Genomic DNA, 17978 nt, shown 5'->3' with positions numbered 1-17978 from the left:
TTGGTTCTGGAGATGGGAAGTCTGAGAGGAAGTGTGGGTAGATTTGGTTCCTGGTGGACCTTCTCACCATGTCCTCACATGGCAGAGAGAAGACAAGCCTTGGTGTCTCCTTACTACTTGGGCAGGGTATCGCAAAATGATACAGTGCCCATTCGAGGACGTTTTCTGTGACTCCTTTCATGGGGTCGGTTTCATTTTATGACCTTACAAATGATTCGTTCTGGTCTCTGGATCCCGGGGAGTCTGCTGGGCTCCCCACCCCGTTCCCCCTTCTCTTTATCCTTGTAATTTCGTGCTCACCTCGCTGAGCCTTCTGTTTATTTACTGATTAATCCTCCCGACTCATGGCTTCCTATTTCATTCAGTGGGTCGTAATCTTTACTCTTATTTTCTTTGATACTCGAATGGCCCTTGACTTGGTGGGATACTCGGACCTGTCCTCGCTGTCCTGTCAGCCTTTCTTTGTTCCTGACACAGCAGGAGGCTCCAGGATTTTGTCCCTCTGGACCCAGCCATTTTCCCCCCAGGGAGCCGGTTCCTGTGGGTGGCAAGCGACGTTTGGGTCCGGTATTGGACGCCTGGTGCCAGACATCACACAACTCATGTCAGATCTAATCCCCATTGTGAGGTGGTAAGAAGGGGACAGCGTGGGTCCTTGAGTTGGTGACCAGGCTGTGGGGCTCTGGGCTCGGAGTGGATGAACGGGCCCATGGGTGAGCTACAGCAAGACCGCGTCTGTAACGCATGGTAGATGTCCTCAGCACACGACAGCTGTGTCACCTCAGGACCCTGCAGAGAGCCTGCCAGTGAGAGGGGCTCCCCAGATGTGTCCCCTCAACCTTGATGTCTTTGCTTTATAAATTTCCCAGTCTTGGGGTACTCAGTGACAGCAATGGAGGATGCGGGAGGCTATATGTACCGTGTCCCCATTACAGCTGACATTCTTGCCCTTTTGGTCTTTGTGGCTACTTTCTCCAACAGTGAGGAACCCGAGTCTCAAAGCTATGACATATTTACAGATGTGACCTGTCCCCTTGGGCGTAACCAGCCTCCCACATTGCCACTGTCCCACCCCACAAAGCCGCTCCTGGCTGTCGGCCTCGCATTCATTTTAGTCCACAGTAAAAATGAACAACCTGCTCCCACCCACTTCCCTTCCCAGGGCCAGCTTGCTTCAGAGGCTCTGGTCTGTGCGCTGGAGTTATTTATGAATCAATTCAAGGACTGCTTCTCTCAGGGAAAGTACTTGAACCCAAACAAAAAGATGCACGGCTCATTCATTTTATTTTCCTATGTATGTGAAGACACATGTTAATAGACATTTGGTTTATTTCCTATTTGTGGTAAATACCAACGCACAGTACTGCTATAAACAGTAAAGCGAATATTCACGCAACCATCAGGCAGCACTCTGGGAGCCACCCGTGTGCCTCTGTGGTCAACGGGTCAGTTTTTCTTTCTGATCTCTTCTCTTTGTGTCTTGCAGAAAAGCAGTAGCCAAACAAAAGGTGTTGGTGACTAACTATATTAAAGTTGGAAACTTCTGTTTATAAAAAGATGCTCCAGGCGCCGGTGGCTCTCGCCTGTAATCCTAACTACTTGGGAGGCTGAGATCGGGAGGATCATGTTTGGAGGTCAGCTAGGGCAAAAATGTTTGTGAGACCCCATCTTGATGGGAAAAAAGTTGGGTGTGGTGGATCAGGCCTGTCATCCCAGGGACGGGAAGCTTAAAATGGAAGATCAAGGTCCAGGCTGGCCTGGGCAAAAAGTGAGAGCCTCTGAGCAAAACAGCCAGAGCCAAAAGGGCTGACACAATGGCTTAAGCAGTTGGGCGCCTGCCTTGCAAGCACGAAGCCCTGAGTTTCAACCCCAATACCATTAAAAAGAAACAAAAAAAAAAAAAGAAAAGAAGAAGAAGACATCACTGAGAGTGACAGGAGCTGCGGATCGGGAGCTGCTTGCATCTGCTGAACAAGCGACAGCCCAGAAGGAAAGAAATGGCCCAGGCTCTTCACAGGCGTTCCTCAAAAGGGGACATCCAATGGCCACGGAATGCATAAAAAAGACACTCAGCTTTGTCGCCGAGCAGGGAAGTATGAACTAAAACCACTGTTAAATACCCCCATGCATTTGTCTGAGTGGTTCCCATGAGAAAGACACACTCCAGCCAGTGTGGGGAGGACAGGAAGCCACAGGGACAGGGGCCTTGCTAATAGGAACAGAGGCACAAACGCTTTGGAAACTGTTTGTACCTTCCAGAGCCGACAACTGGTGACCCTCCTGACACAGCGGCCCCAAGAAAGGTGTCCAGATGTGTAGGGGCATTGTGGGAACGCTTGCCTGAGGTTTTCTCCCATAATTGACAAAACGGAAAACACCCAAATACTCGCGAGCAGCAAATATGGCCTACTCCTCATACCAGTATTAGTCAGGGGTGAAACCAATGAGCCATAGGAACACACAGCACAGATGAACCCATAGTCAGTGGAGGATGCGCTTAGCTTCTGTTTATTAAATTTTCCAAAAGCAAGAACTTGTTGAAAAGAAGACAGTGCTGGGCTGGGGGGCAGTGGCTCACACCTGTAATCCCAGCTACTCAGAAGGCAGAGATGTGGAGGATCATGGCCAGCCAGGGCAAAAAGTTAGTGAGACTCCATCTCAACCAACAAGCCAGGCAGCGATGGTGCGTGCCTGTCACCCTAGCTATGAGGGAGAGGCACATATATAGGAGGATGACAGTCCAGGCCGGCCTGGGGAGAAGTGTGAGAACTTACTGAAAAATAACTAAAGCAAAAATGGGCTGGGAGTGTGGCTCGAGAGGCAGAACACCCCTTAATAAGCGTGGGGCTCTGAGTTCAACCCCAGTACTGTCGAAAATAAAAATACCTGGATGACAAATAAGTGTAAGCATGCACAACTAGGTTGTAAGAACCTGCCCGAAGCCCTGGAGCTGTCTGCCGCTCACTCGTGGATGGGGCTGGGAGCACTTGCTTTTCCTTCACCCTTGCGGCTGGCTGGCTGGCTCTGTGGCAGGTCACTGGGTGAAAGGCCACCAGCCTGTGCAATGTCCTCAGTTTTGTGCTAGTTAACTTCTGTGCATTTCCTATGGGCTACGCGCCACTTTTGAGAAGTGTTCGTTTGGAGACACTTTCTTTCCCGCAGGTCACGGCTGCGAAAAGGACCTGTGTTTTCTCTCTGGTGGATTTCAAGCTTCGTGCCCCCTTTGTCTTTGGTGTCCGGCCCTGTCACTGTGACATCTGTGACTGGGGAGTTGTCCCTCCTACCTGGCGTCACTGGTGTTGGGTTTGTGGGCTGATGAGCTTATCAGCAGTAGAAATGTCCAATCACAGGCAGTCCCGTCCAGGCTCGTGGCTCTCTGCCACCCTCCTAGGACCCAGGCCTCTCTGTAGAGGCCACAAACCACCCTGGCTGCCTGTGGAGCCTCAGGCTCAGCAGGAGGATGTGGGGTGGGGGCCGATCGGTTTATCTGCCACTTTTTCTTTTTTTTTACGGTACTGGGGATTGAACTCAGGGCCTGGCACTTGCTAGGCAGTTGCTGTGACACTTGACAGTCCTGCCTTTCTCATTTCTGCCTCAAGGTATTTCTAGTCTCTGCCCAGCTCTGTCCTTTCCAGTCCTCTCCTTCTGAACTGGGGTGGACTAAGCAGACCGGTGGCTTGCTGTGGTCAGAGACATCCCTGCACACGCGTTCCTTGTGGTCACACCATCCCTGAGCCTCACTGCCTCCACCTGTCTGGCAAGTGATTGGCCAGAAGAACGTCCTGTCTCCGTGGTCCACAAGGCCAGGTCTCCACTCAGGCCACTTGTCTGCACTTCTGTCTTTAGTGTCTCAAAGTCAACCTCCTCTCCCACTCTTGGTCTGTGGCCAGTTGGTCAGTCAGTCCTGCCCCCAGCAGCTGCCAATCACCTCCTTAAGCTCCCCCCAAACATACCTGCCTGCACCAGCTTCGTCCCCTCTGTCCCCTTTGGGCCAGTCTTGATAACACCACTGGTGTAATGGGAAACCATGAGCTGCCATGTCTCTAGCTGTCAGCAGTCACTGGCCCTTGGGATCCGGTCCACCTGGCTTCCTGGAGACACAAGGGACTGCCCACCCTGCATCAGAGTCCCACCATGGGACCGCCTTTTGCCTTCACAGGGTGGGGGCTCTGCACCACAGACCCCTCTGTCCACAGCCCTGTCCCTCTCCCACCTTGCCCCACTCCCTAGGTGGCCAGTGTCCATCTGTGGGCATCATTGCCTCTTGGACCAGCACAACTGCTGCCAGCCATATCTTAGCTGATCATCACTCTTGGGTTTTTTTGGCTAGGCAATGCTTTATTACTTGAGCCCCATCCCTGGTCCCTTTGGATTTAGTTGTATTTCCTATACGGTCTCATGGATTTGCCCAGGTTGACCTCCCACTGTCATCCTCTTACCTCTGCTTGCTGAGATTACAGGGATACACCACCATACCCAGCTGATCTTGACTTTTAAACCACAACTTTCAGTTGACCTTTGCAGTGACTGAGAAAGGGGAAGATCATTTCCTCATCTTACAGTGAGCAAGGGTAATGAACCCCTGGGATGGAACAGAACTGGCCGGGATCCATGTCACTGCTGTGTGCTGCCTCCCAGGTCAGCTTGGTTTTCCTCACTCTTGCCTTCAGCCAGGGTGAAGTTCCTGCTGCACACTGTCCCCTTCCTCTCTCTCCACAGAGGCTGCCTGAGCCCCTGGGAGCTCTGTGTGGGGTGCTCTCCACTAAAAAAGCCCATTGTTTCTGTCTTACACAGAAGACTGCCTGCATTCTAGAGCAGACCTCCTGCAAAGTCATCTGGATCACCAGCTGGTACCTGAAGGAGGCCCCCAGACCTCCAAGTGACCCCATGCCCTACCCAGAGCATGGCCAGAAGGCTGGTTGAGCTGGACAGGTATTTATTGAAAGTTCACAGATACAAGAGCTCTGATCGGGGTCACAGCTTGGAGGGGGTGGGGTTAGGGGGAAAAGGACGCCCCAGATGCTGGCAGCCCCCATCCTGGGAGCTCCCACATAAGCCCTTCTTGCTGGATGTCTGAGGAGCCCAGGAGCCTGGGCAGGGTGACAGGGAGTAGGAGGGTAGCCACCAGAAGCTAGGGCAGCAGCGTGGAAAAAGCCCAGGGCCCCAGAGACAGGCAGGGTGGGGACAGGAGGCAGACGGGGTGGCTGGAAAGAGCTCCCTGCTCCCGTGGGCACTCAGCTTCCAACAGGCTTGCTGCCGGTTCACAGCTCTGGGGTCCCCGACTGGGTGCCCACTCTGCCTGACCCTCATGGTACCCTGCCTCTCAGAGACCATGCAAATAGTCTCAGGGCTTTGTCTGCACAGCCAGCGGGGCCTGCGAGCCTCAGTAGTCGGTGAGGGGGTACCTCAGGAAGATGAAGACGAGGATGATGCAAGAGGCCGCCAGCGCGGAGCTGGCGATGTTGAACAGTCGGGCTGTCTTGGCGTCCTCCACGGCCCCGTTCAGATCATTCAGGAGCTTCTTGTCCCGCACCTGGAGCCGGAAGGAGGAGGCAAGACAGTGGTTAGCACAGGGATGGAGAGAGAGTGGCAGAGCAGGGGCATAGGAGTCCTGAGGCCTCTGGGCCAGTTTCCTGGTTGTGACAGCCATCTGGCTGCTGTGTTAGAACATGACCTTACTTTGGGGATGTATTTAGGGTGTCATTGTGAAACTTACCCTCCCCTAGGTTACATGACAAGTCCTACAAAGAGAGAAGGAAAAAGGAATGGGGACAATGTTAGCATTTGGGGCTTCTGGGTGAAGGATGCTCAGGAATTTGTGGGTTTGTTTCATATTTTTCTGTAACTTCTTGGTGAGTCGGAAATGACCTGAAATAAAAGAGGAAGGTGGTCTCAGCGAGAGTGACTGGAATATGGTGGCATCTGTGTCCTGATGTGATGAGTCCCGGCTAACCAAAAAATAACTGGGATGCCTGAGAGTGGCACCTGGAGGACAGGTGCAGTCCCTGTGACCTCTGGAAGGGCTGTAAAAGTGGAGGAAGGGGTGGGTGGGGTCCAGGGCACCCTGAGGAGACAGGAGCAGAACTACACCATTTCCAAGAGGCCACGGTAGTCCGTAGTCCGTGGCACGTCCCAGGATCTCTATCTCTCTCTCTGTCTCTCTCTCTTCTCCCTCTCCCTCTTCCTCCATCCCCTCCTCCTCCTCTTCCATCTCCTCCTCCTCCCCCTCCCCTTCTATCTCTTCTTCCTCCTCCTCCTACCCCTCCTTCTATCTCCTCCTTCATCTCCTCCTCCTCCTCCTCCATCTCCTCCTCTTCCTCCAGAGTGTAGTGATGGTGGGCTGGGCACTTGCAGTAAGCAGAAACCAGAGCCTAGGAGGAAGGGAAGGGAGAGAGAGGAAGGGTAAAAAGGATAAAAAGTCTTTGCTTAGTCATGGGCTCGTTGAAGGATGGCAGGCGTGCAGAGAGATGGCTGGACTGGCTGATGCCCAGATCACCTGGTGGAGGGTTAGGCAGGTGCGTGGAGACATGAAGAGGGGTGTGCAGGAGGATGAATGGGTGGGAAAGGGGCCTGATGCACACATGGGCAGAAGGATGGAGGCTGACAGTGGGGAGGGACAGTCCTGTGAGTGGACGGAGGGAGGAAAAAGGAGCAAAGGGAGAGGAGGAAAGGCATGAAGGCTGGAGATGCAGTGGGGAGGGAGAGGGAGAATGAAAAAGAGTGGGGTGGGTGGGGTAGGAAGATAAGATGGAGGGAGGGGGAGGGAGAGCAGGCTGGTGTATGGCTGTCACTGACTTTGTCTTCCTCCTGAGAAAGGAGGCAAGTCACCCCTATTAAGTTTCCACTATTTGAAGTCTTTGTTCAAATTAACTTTTTTATAACTTTCTCCAGAAAGACTGATTTCATCTTTTGCTGGATTTGGTCTTTGCCTCTTTTTCAATTGCAGTGTAAAATCACATTTTGCTAGTGCGTGGATGTGTGACATTCTTGTAGGACAGGCCACACAGCTAAACTCTCACATTGCCGTAACTGACCACGTGTTCTCCATAAGCCATCATCAAAAATCTGCTGCACACTCAGCAGCTCCTGGCCATCCTGTCCCCACTTAGAACACGGAGCATGACGCCAGAGACTCGATGGTGGACCTTGGTTCTGCAGGCACCCAGCAGTGACCTCAGGAAGTTAAGGGACTCTGCTGGCCTCTGAGCTCTCATCTGTGGCCTCATAGAGCCAAGAACACTGAATTGCAGACAATAAACAGCCTCGTCTCACCCTTCATCTTCTCTCTCCGGAGGCTAGAGGTCCAAAACTAAGGTGTCAGTAGGGTCAAGTTCCCTCTGAAACACTTTGTGGAATCTTTTCTTGCTTCTACTGGTATTTCTTTGGGTGGGGGCATCATTTTTACTAGTGCATATTAATTGCACAAAGTAATGAGTTTCACTGTGACATTTTCATGCATGTATATAATATCCTTTGATCACATTCACCACCATTACACTTTCACATCCCCCTCCTTCTCCCACTACTCCTTTCCTCTTCCTGAATAGCAACCCTTCTACTCACCCTTGCCCTTGATGCTTACCACAAGGCATAACACACATTTCACGATTTAAGGTCCCATGAGATGAACACGGTTTCCTCCGTGTGAATGCAGGGTGGGCTGCATTCACGGCACTCCTCATTGTAAGGCAGCTCTGAATTCCTAACGTAACTCTGGGTCATGATTTCTCTGTTGGATACGTGGCGTGAGGAAGAAAGGAGTGGCAGAGAGAGGCACACGCACAGGATGTTGAAGGTGGATGGAGAAGGGGAGGGAAGAAAGCTGGAAGGCAGCGGGGTACCGGGTGGATGGGGACTGGTGACTGGTCGTAAAGTAGGCAAAGGAAAAGGAGGAGTGGGGAGGTGACTGGACTGGAAGGAGGTGAGCAGACATGGACCACACGCACAGGACAGAGGGATGTGAGCTGGGTGGGAGGGACAGCTCGATGCATATGTGGACTCGCACTGGATGAGTGAGATGGGTGGGTGAAAAGATTTGTAGTGAAGGCCACATGGACAGGACAGTGCTCAGGTGGGCATTGCAGGTGCATCAGAGGTGAGACAGGCAGACAGGTGAATGCGTGATAATGTGTTGGGCTCACGGGAGAGGTGGCTGATGGACACAGGACTGTTTAGCAGATGAGGGGATGAATTTTTGATTTTCTGCTAAATAGCCAGGGCAGGGGGGTAGGTGGTGCCTAGATGTATGCTGGATGGGGGGAGCAGGTGCACAGGTAGACAGCTTCATGTATGTCAAACGGACAAAAAAGACAGGTGTGAAGTGTGTCTCTTGGGTAGCACAGGTGAGCCAATGAGTAAATGGACATATAACTGTGCTGGATAAAAGGGACAGGTGCTTGGATGGAGACCAAAATTTGGTTGGGGAGGTTGGGCAGATGGACAGATGGATTTGCGAGTGGCTGGGCGGCTAGGGCAGGTGCCTGGGACATCATTGGGACAGGCACCTAGGTGCACACGCTAGGTGGTGGAACAGGAAGGTAAGTAGACTTGTGGTCACAAGTTGCACAGGTGGAACAGGTGGAGAATGTGCTCAGTGGATGGTAGATGGAGACAGATTTGTGAGCTCATTCAGTCAATCAATCCATATTTCTCCAGGGCCTGCTCTGCAGTCCTGCGTGTGATACGAGGACTGTGGAGGTGCTGTTGTAGGTCCTGGGTGTGTAACAAGGAGCAAAATAAACCCTCTGTTTACAGTCAGGGCAAGAACACTGTAAATAGCACAGTCAGTAAGAGATCAATGTGTTAAGCATGCTAAAAAGAAACCTGACGGCCATGGGCGCACAGTGCTGGGGGAGGCTCAGTCTTGGCTGGGTGGCCAGCTTGCTGAAGACCAGACAAGGGGAGTCTTTACTCCCATTTCCTGCATGGGGAGCAGGAAACTTTTCTCCCCACTTCTCCTTACTTTATCCTGTTATACTAAAATAAATCCGTGCTAAAACTTCTTTTTAAAAAGACCAATGGGGGAGGGGGAATAAAGAATGATGGAGGGGATGATTTAACGATGATATATTGTAAGAAATTTCATAAATGTCTCAATGCACCCCCAGGACAACAATAACAAAAAGTAAGAAAATGAAAAGATAAGCCAATAAATACCGGGCAAGGGTGAAAGGCTCGGTCCCATGTTACCGGGCGGAGGTGTGTCAGGCAGGGTACAAGCTCTACGGAGGGGTTCCCAGTGTGCCCAGGGCAACCAGAGGCCAGTGCAGGAGGGCAGAGCACAGACAAGGAGAGGGTGAGGGAGGGCTGCCCAGGAATGGATTGTGGGGCTCTGGGGGGCTTTTCAGAGTGATTTAGAAGTGCAAGGAACGGGCGGTCTGAAGTATTCTAGCATGGTGACTCTGAATATCAGGCAGAGGGGACTATCCTGTCCAGGAGGCAGGAGAGAGGAGAATCACTTAATAGTCCCGGTGGGAAGGTGGCATGGCGGGTGGGAAGATGGAGCTCTTTCTAGACACACATCGAAGGTCGAGCTGACAGCGTTCTGTGGGGTCAGTGCAGATAATGACAAGAAGACTGTGACTTAAGATGACTTCTAGATTTTGGTTTGATCAGCAGAAAGTGAACTGCAGAAGAGTGTAGGGGGAGCAGGTTTGGGGCGTTCTGCAGTTCAGTTTCTGACACGAGTTAGAACTGCCTTCCAGACATATTGCTAGGCATGTTGAGTGCAGTCTGAGTCTGGAGTTCAGAGACAAGGTCAAGGGCACAGCTGAGTCTGAACATCTGAGAGGCACCAGCACAAACACGGTAGGTCTGAGCCTGGGTGGGACACCAGGGAAGGGCATGTCAACAAAGAAGAGGACCCCAAGTCAAAGACCAGAGAGTCAAAAGCAACCAGGAAAAAGGCCTGGGCAGAGCGGGCAAAGAAGTGGGAGGAAAGCCAAGGATGGCACGGATGGAGTAGGGGACGGGGACAAGAAGGTGGAGGAACAAAGACAGAGCAGGTATGTGTGGAAGTGCGGTAGCACAAGGAGTGAGACGAGCAGGCTGTTTATGGGGAAGTAGATGGGGTGGGGACACAAGGGCACAAACTGCAAGCTGCAAGAGGTGATGGGCACAGTCTCCTTGCAACCAACTCCTACCGCGCTTCTCACCTGTGTAAATGGCGGGCCCATTTTTTTGGTCACCAGCTGAATACCACTCAGCAGTACTTTCCATTCAGACTGTACAGACAGCCCTTGTATCTGTGGGGTCAGCCAACTTCAGAGGGAAATATTTGAAAACAAAATTGAATCTGCACTGAACACTTTCCTAAACAATTCAGCAAAAGTACTTACAGAGCATTTCCATTCTTTTAGGCATTGTGGATTATCAAGAGATGACCTGAAGAACATGGGAGGGTGGTGTAGCTTACGTTTAAGTGCCATACCATTTTACAAAGGGGACTTGAGCATGGGGGTCCTGGAACCAATCCCTGGGGACGGGGATGTCCACTACCCTGTGTGCTGGAGCCTTGGTAGTGCAGAGTGCTTTGCTTGGTCTCCAGGGGCCATGTCTCTGCATCCACTCAGCAGCAAGGGTATCTCTTTCATATGGAAGTCACAGCACACTAAGTCTTTGTTTAAAATTCTTCAGAGTTCTCATTTTACTCACCGGGCTACACAGCTGGGCATCTCAGCTACCCTCTGGTCTCCTCTCCTATGTCTCAGCCCCATTCCAGCCACACTGGCCACGGACTTGACTTAGCACCAGGGCTTTGACAATGCTTGTGGCTGGTTCTGGATAATCCTCCTTAGCCACCTGTGCTCCTGCAGGAGTCACTTTTGCCTCACAAGGAGGAGTTTTTTGCCCATCCTGTATGAAGCAGCAGCAGCTCCTGTCCTCTGCTGCTGCATTTACGCTTCATAGTTGGCCTCACCTCCTGCCATGGGTAACTGTGAGTTTCATTACTGTCTGACTTCTCTGCCAGAAGGTAAGCTCCATGTTAAGGACTGTGCATTGCTTGTCACTTACAAGGCACTGGACTACTGCTTGCAGCATGTGGAGTAAATGGATAACTATTGGGAGGATGCTGGGGAACAGGAATGAATCAACGATTAGGTGATGTACTAGAGAGTTTAACAGATGGCTGTAAGGGTGACAGCAAAAAGTAGGGCAAGTGAGGGAAGATAACAAAGAGGACAGGAATGATTATTAAAATGAAGGAGGATGGAAAATGTATGGAGGGAGGGAAGATCAATGGCTACAAGTGAGTGAGGAGAAAGAGGAGATGAATAAACCATGATAGTGTGTGGATCAACTGGATAGAAGAAATGGTAGATGGATTGGGTGGTGTGATGGAGGATAGCTGAAGGAATAACTGATGATGTGGGGGGAGGGGTTAACAGGAGGTAGATACATGGGATGGGTGAATGCATGGAAGGCAAAAGTGGGGAAGAAAAGGTGGGAAGGTGGGTGGGTGGATGAGTGGATGGACTTACAAGTAGGCTGTACTGATGGGCAGAAGGGAAGGAAGAATGGTGAGTGGGTAGATGACAGGGAAATGGAGTGCATGGCTAGAATTTGAGACAGTACAGTTGGGTAAGTGAGAAGAAAGTCAGGGAGAAGGGAGAGGAGTGGAGAAGTATGTTTGCATTGACAAATTTGTATATCAAACAAGTTGTTGGAAGGAGTGGCTAGCTAGGTGAAAGGGAGGGAGGGAAGAGGAAGCAACGGGAGAGGAGATGATCAGAGGAGATGGCCAGAGGGACGCAGAGCTGGGAAAAGGATGGATATTTGAATGAAATCAAGGATCCCTCTATTGATGGATGGATGTCTGAGTAAGACCCTACAAAGGTGAATGAATGGGTGGAGGTAATGGAGGTATGAATAGAGAAGGGGGTGGATGAATGAAATGAAGAAGAAGAAGAAGAAGGAGATGACGATGAAGAAGAAAAAGAAGGAGGAGGAGGGGAACTATGGTAAAGTACAGGACTGAACATTTCATATGTTAACTTCTCTCAACAACATTTTCAGGTAGACATACAAGAAAGAAAATCAGGAACAATGTAGTTACTTATTTAGGATTTCACAGCTAGTAAGTGGTGTGGCTATGACTCAAACATATGCTGTGAACCAGAACCATATGGCCGTGTGGGAAACACAGGAGGTGAAAGGTTGGATAGGAGGAGGAGGGAGGTAGAAGACGGATGAATAGGTAGTTGATTGAATGATGATCACTGATATGGAAATAACTGGAAGAAGAGAAAAGTAGAAGGGAGGAAGATAGATTAGGAAGGGTCAACAGAGTGGGAAGATGAAAAGGTTTGTTAGTGTTATGTTGGGTACAGGTACAGGTGAATGACTTGGGTGTGTTGATGGATGGTATTTGGGGATGAGTGGAAGAAACAAGGAGGTCAGGCTGGTAGGGCATGGAAAGATGGGCAGGTGAATGGATGGATTCATGATGAAAGAATGGGTGAGTGTGTGGACAGGTGGGAGGATGGACAAATGCAATTTGAGGATACAGTGAGGATGGATGGATAAATTAATGAACTCAGCATGTGGGGAGGGCAGAAGGGAGGGAGCTGCAAAAGAGGAGGGAAGAAGTGGCTAAATGGATGCAAGAATAGTTGCAGAGATGGATGTATGAGAGGGAAGGGAAATTGTGATAATGGGGAATTACTTTGACAGATGGGATGAGTCAGGAGGCGAGAGGAGAAATGAATTAAGATGAGTGTGAAGAAGGGCTTTTAATGGCTGGACATGTGTGACTCAGCTACAAGAGTAGCGTGATGGAAGGAGGGTGGGGAGACTAAAGGATGAACCCCATGGGTCGGGTCCAGGGATGGGTGGATCGCTGAGTATACTGACAGGGAGGGCTGGTAAGTAAAGTGGGGCAAGTTACTAAGATAATGACGTTAGAGGAATAGTTTATGGGAGGTTGGTGAGGATGAGATGGGAGAACAGGGGAAGGAGGAAGAAGCACGAATGACTGTGTATAAATGGACAGCTGGAGGGCTGAGTGGCTATTTGGATGGGTTGAAGGGAACAAAGGAGGGTGGATTTATGTAGCTGGGCACCACTTAATAAGAGGGATATGTTCTGAAAAATGTGTCACTCAGAGATCTCATCATTGTGCCAACATCATAGAGTACACTTATACAAACTAAGATGGCCATGACATCAGCAGGCGATACGATCTTAATAGGTCCACCATTAAATATGTGCTCTGTTGTTGAGTGAAGTGTCACATGACTGTATGAGGGCGGGTGGCTGGGTGGATCCATAATGTTGATAAGTGAGAAAGGAGAGACTGACAAAATATATACAATACAAAAACCAACTCAGCATCTTCCTTCTTTATCTGTTCTTTGGACTTCCCTGTCACTAGAAAGCCCAGCCTCCTGCGGTAAGCTCAAGTGCAGTGCATCCTGGCTGCCTCTGATCCTCATCTTCCCCTCACCCATCCTTCATGCTGCCTTTTCCCAGAAGTCCCCAGTGCCTGAACCCCACGTGGCCCCAAGCTGGGTGTGACACATTGTCTGAAACACTGGGACATTTAGTACATTTCATCACATAGCCTCTATCTATCCACCCATTCAAACAACATTCTTTGACCCCCAATTTGGTCTTTCTGTCTTGGACACTGATGACACCAAGATGAAAGGACAGGCAATATAACCAAAGCAGGAGGGTTATACAGGAGAGTGACCTAGATCTCACAAAAGAGAGAGAAGGGCACATGTGATTCCCCAGAATGATGGACAGGGAGTATTTGGGGAAGCCAGGAGAAGGAATGAAAAATGGTCTCAAAGAACCTTAAATACCAAGATGAGACATTTGCACACCTTCCAGCAGTATGTCTGGACACCATGACTGAATGAATGGAGAACTGATTTGCTTTATCTCTCTTGCCCTTCCCAGACACGGGGCTGGGAAAAATGAGGCCCAGTCTCCGTGCTGCTGAACAGCCTGTGTGGAGCTGACCTGGTCTGTATGGGTGGAGGATGGTCTGATGGGTGATGGACAGGGAGGGCAGGCAGGGATGCAGCATTTTTTCCCACCTGCTCACACGCTGGCTTGAAGGGCATTTTGTCTTAATTTGTGAACAGATGAAGGAACAGGGGTGCAGCAAAGTGAGAGGGCTAGTCAGTCCCCAAAGCTGGGGTTTCAGCCAAGCTCTAGAGACCCAATCCGCCCGCTGTACTTGAAGTGCACAAGGGGTAGGAGACTACAGCTGGAGGGACAGGTGGACAAATTCCTGGACATCTGTGCCAAAGCCAGCCCCTTCTATGCTTGCTATGCACATGCCTCCCAGGGAAGCCCAAAGCCTTTCCACTGCCCCTAGGAAGGATCAGGAGGGAGGTGTGGTCAGCCCTCTCTGCCTGCCAGAACACCAACCTCATGTCACCCCCACCCAGCACAAGCCCGGCACCATTCAGAAACGCCTGACCTACCTACAACCTACACCAGATGGGCTGCCCCGCGCCAGCCAGCCGGCTGCAGCCTGAGCCAGGACAGGAAGGGACAGCTTCTGTACAGGAGCCCAGGCAGCCAGACACATGTCCTCAGGCCTTGGGCGGCACACAGCAAGAGGGCACCAGGGGGGGCTGAACTCTGCCAGCTGCAGTCTCAGATGCTCCAGTAATGCCACCCTCTACTCAGCATTGCTGTGGGAAGCGCAGCTGAGCTGGCCTGAGGGCCAGTACCAGTGCCCAGGGCCCCTCGTTTGCTGGCCCTCAGCACATGCCCGTACACACGCATGTGTGTGCACTCACACACATGCACTCTCAACACACATACACTAACATTTCCACACACACACAATCACACACCCAAATGCGCATCCACTCACACTCACGCACGCACGTGTGCACACACTCACCATCTCCACATATATGCACGTGTGCTTACGTGCAATTGTACTCACACATGCAATAATGCTCACATTCACACCCACAAATACACACTCAAGCACACACAACACGCTCACATTAATTCGTTCAATATACTCGAGCACACGTATGCAAATTCACAAACAAGGAGTGAATCACACACATGCAATTCCCTCATCCATGCATGCACCCGATGCACACACTCACACAAATGCAGTGAATCACACGTGGTCCTGTGGTGGAGTCCAGGATGAGGCACCCAGGCCTGGAGAGGAAGGCACAAGAGCAGTGTGATGGGGAGGAGGGCTGAGGATGCATCAGGAGGGCAGGAGAGCCAGATGGCCAGGCATGTGATATGGGGCAGGGTGCAGTTCTAGCTCACAGATGGATCAGAGGTGGAGCTGTCAGGTGTCCTTCCTCCTGGGTCAGCCTTGCCCTAGCTGTTCTCTCCCTGCAGTCCTCTGCTGCTCCCCAGCCCCCTGCAACCCCCACATCACTGGGCAGCTGCAATCTGTGAACTGCATCTGGCTTGGGCCATTCAAGTCTGGGCTCAAGGAAGTGATGATCTGGCTAAATGTGAGCCAAGCCTTCCTTCCGGAGTGGAAGGGTGTGGGGAGGGCACCGAGTCCTGTCTCCCCTCACCCTGCTGGTGGGGATCCACTAGCTCAGCACTGCTCAGTTCTTCTTCACTCTACCCTAAGTACATCTAACACCAGCCCCCTCCCAGTCCCTGTCTTTCTCTCACTTTGCCTGGGGTGGGGGGGATGGGGTCCCATGACCTGCCACCCTGCTCTGCTCCAGCCAGGTCCTCCCAGTGCCAAGGGGCTCTGGAAGCTGTGCTCATGCTGGCTGCAGGGTGAGGGGGTGTATAGGACATGTTTCCCCACCATTCCTCTGGGCTGACCTGGCCACCAGGCTTGGTCTCACACCAAGTGCCCAACTGGGTATGTGTAAGTTCCCAGGTGAGGGGCTAGAAGACGGTGGTCTGTAAGGGTCTGTGAGATCACCCCTCCTGCTTTGGCAAGCACAAAATTGCAACCCTCATTAGCTCCATGCCGGCTCCATTCCCATTTGCTGGCCACTTGGAATTCCCATGTCCCCTGACCACAGGACAGCATCCTAAGCCTTGAATTACTACTCCCCAAGGCTCAACTAAGCTGGCTGTGCAGTGAATCGATGTCCCCGAGCCCAGTCAAGAAGCTTTCTCAGCTCAGAAAGGAAAGGGCAGCCCCTAGATGTCTGCCCAGACCTAGCCAACTCCCCCATCTCTCCTGATCCACAAGGATTCCCTTACTGTCCTTGTAGCCTTTGACATTCTCCACTACACTTGCTCCTCTCATGGGCTCCTCTGAGAAGGAGAGGGTAGAAGACAGCCACAGCTCCATCCTACCAGCCCCCCTCACCCAGTGCCGCGCAGGCTCACTTTGAGGGAGTAGGCCAAGGCGATGAAACCCAGGCAGCAGAAGTTGAGGTAGACGAAGTTGAAGATGGACCACAGATAGTAGTCGTTCACCTCCGTGGTGTCTGGGTACACCTCAATGACCGTGGTGGGGTTTGTCATGGTCTTCTTCTCAGCTAAGTGCTTGCAGGCCTGGGGGGCACCAGCTGCCCGCACGCTGTCGGTCTTGCTGCTTTTGGACTCCATGGGGAACAGAGTGGGCGCCATAGGGGGCGAGGCTGAGGGCTCAGGGGCGGGGGCCGCTGGAGCCTGCAGGGCAGGAGGCTTGGAAACGCAGGCGAAGCAGCCCTTGGGAGAACCTGCTGGGGGCCTTGGAATCCAGAAGGCCCCGTCCAGGGGGACTCGGGCTTCCTGGGTGCCGTCCGTGGTGCTGGCCGGGGCTCCCAGCAGGGCTGGGGACTGGCCGGAGCCCTGAGCCTGGAGGGAGGGAGAGAAAAAGGAGCTGGACCCTGGCATACCAGCAACACCCACTCTAGAGTCCTGCAGCATCTCCCCTGCATCCCCATAAACAGCCCAGCGGAGACGGAAATCCCCACCAGGCAGCCAGCTGCCAGCCTGCCACCTGCCTCCCCCACCCTCCAGCCACTGCCAAAGCCCTTCGCAGCAGCCTTGGCAGGAACGTCAGGGCTTTTCATCACTTTCCCATCTGCGCACAAACAGTCACCCACTGACATGTACAACAGCACCCACAAACACACACCCACAAACCCCGACAGACACCCTGCTGCGATCAACGGAGCCCCCTGTACTCCAAAGCTCGGTGCACAGGGCACACAGATTTACGATGACCCTGCCCTCGCCAGTCACCTGCAGAACGAGCGGAGCTTTTGAAACACCTGCGCACAGACCCATCGCCACAAACGCCAGCATCACCCGCAGGCTCTCCAGCCGGGCACACCCGCGCGCTGAGCCACGCCAGGTAAACAAATGCCCACCGTTGCGCGCAATGTGGACGCACGCAACCACACAGGTTCCCACGCTTCGCTCAAGGATAAACAGGTGCGGGGCTCCAAACTCCTGCGCGTCACCCCACCCCCAACGTCAGCTGAAAGCGGTACCCGGGACCCTAAGCGCGCACACTCGCACACGAAGCCACCCACCCCCGTGCCACAAGCAGATGCACAATGACGGACACTTCTCCAAAGGGGCACCCAGGCACCCGGAGTGCTCAGCACCGGGGCTGCGAGCGCAGGGGTCTGCGGCCGCGGTCCCGCGGGCCCCCGCCCAGCCCGGGTCTGCCGCATCCGCCCGGACGGTGCGTCCTCACCTACTGGCGACTCCGCGGCGGGCGAACCAGACCCCTGCGCCTCGGTGCGCGCGTCCTTCCGCCGTCCCGGGCCGCTGTCTGTCCGCGGATGCGCGTCCAGGCCGCCCAACCTTGGGGGCGGGGAGAGCGCGGGGCTCGGCGCGCCGCTGCCTCCCCCGCTGCCCGCTGCCCGCTGCCCGCGCCCGCTCCGCAGCGCCAGGCCGGCCACGGCTGCAGCCAGAGCCTGACTCACGCGGCGGCGCAGACACCTCCGCCTCCTCCGCGGGGAGGGTGGGGGCCGGAAGCCGCGACCTCGGGGAGTAGCAGGCCCACTGGGGTGGGACCCTATGGACTCCTGCGCGGTGACATTCCCATCTTCCTGGGCCACCCCGCCCCC

General features: G+C 52.9%; 1 protein-coding gene across 2 annotated transcripts; it reads right to left on the bottom strand.

Moving 5' to 3' along the window:
- Window positions 1–4919: 4919 nt before the first annotated feature.
- On the bottom strand, window positions 4920–17767 carry Ifitm10 (interferon induced transmembrane protein 10). 2 transcript variants are annotated; one of them, XM_020168813.2, is made up of 3 exons: window positions 17603–17767; window positions 16300–16752; window positions 4920–5533 (listed from the first exon to the last, which is right to left on the bottom strand). In XM_020168813.2, exons 2-3 carry the CDS (start codon window positions 16540–16542, stop codon window positions 5384–5386), a joined length of 393 nt encoding a protein of 130 aa, XP_020024402.1. In that variant the 5' UTR covers window positions 16543–16752; window positions 17603–17767; the 3' UTR covers window positions 4920–5383. The 2 variants fall into 2 exon arrangements, with proteins under 2 accessions (XP_020024402.1, XP_073925850.1); XM_074069749.1 differs by lacking the exon at window positions 17603–17767 and adding an exon at window positions 17143–17339.
- Between the last annotated feature and the right edge of the window lie 211 nt (window positions 17768–17978).

The sequence above is a fragment of the Castor canadensis genome, chromosome 1 (genome assembly GCF_047511655.1).
Source record: "Castor canadensis chromosome 1, mCasCan1.hap1v2, whole genome shotgun sequence".
Taxonomy (NCBI): domain Eukaryota; kingdom Metazoa; phylum Chordata; class Mammalia; order Rodentia; family Castoridae; genus Castor; species Castor canadensis.
The sequence above is the reverse complement of the archived record's forward strand: the minus strand, read 5'-3'. Positions and strand labels throughout refer to the sequence as shown.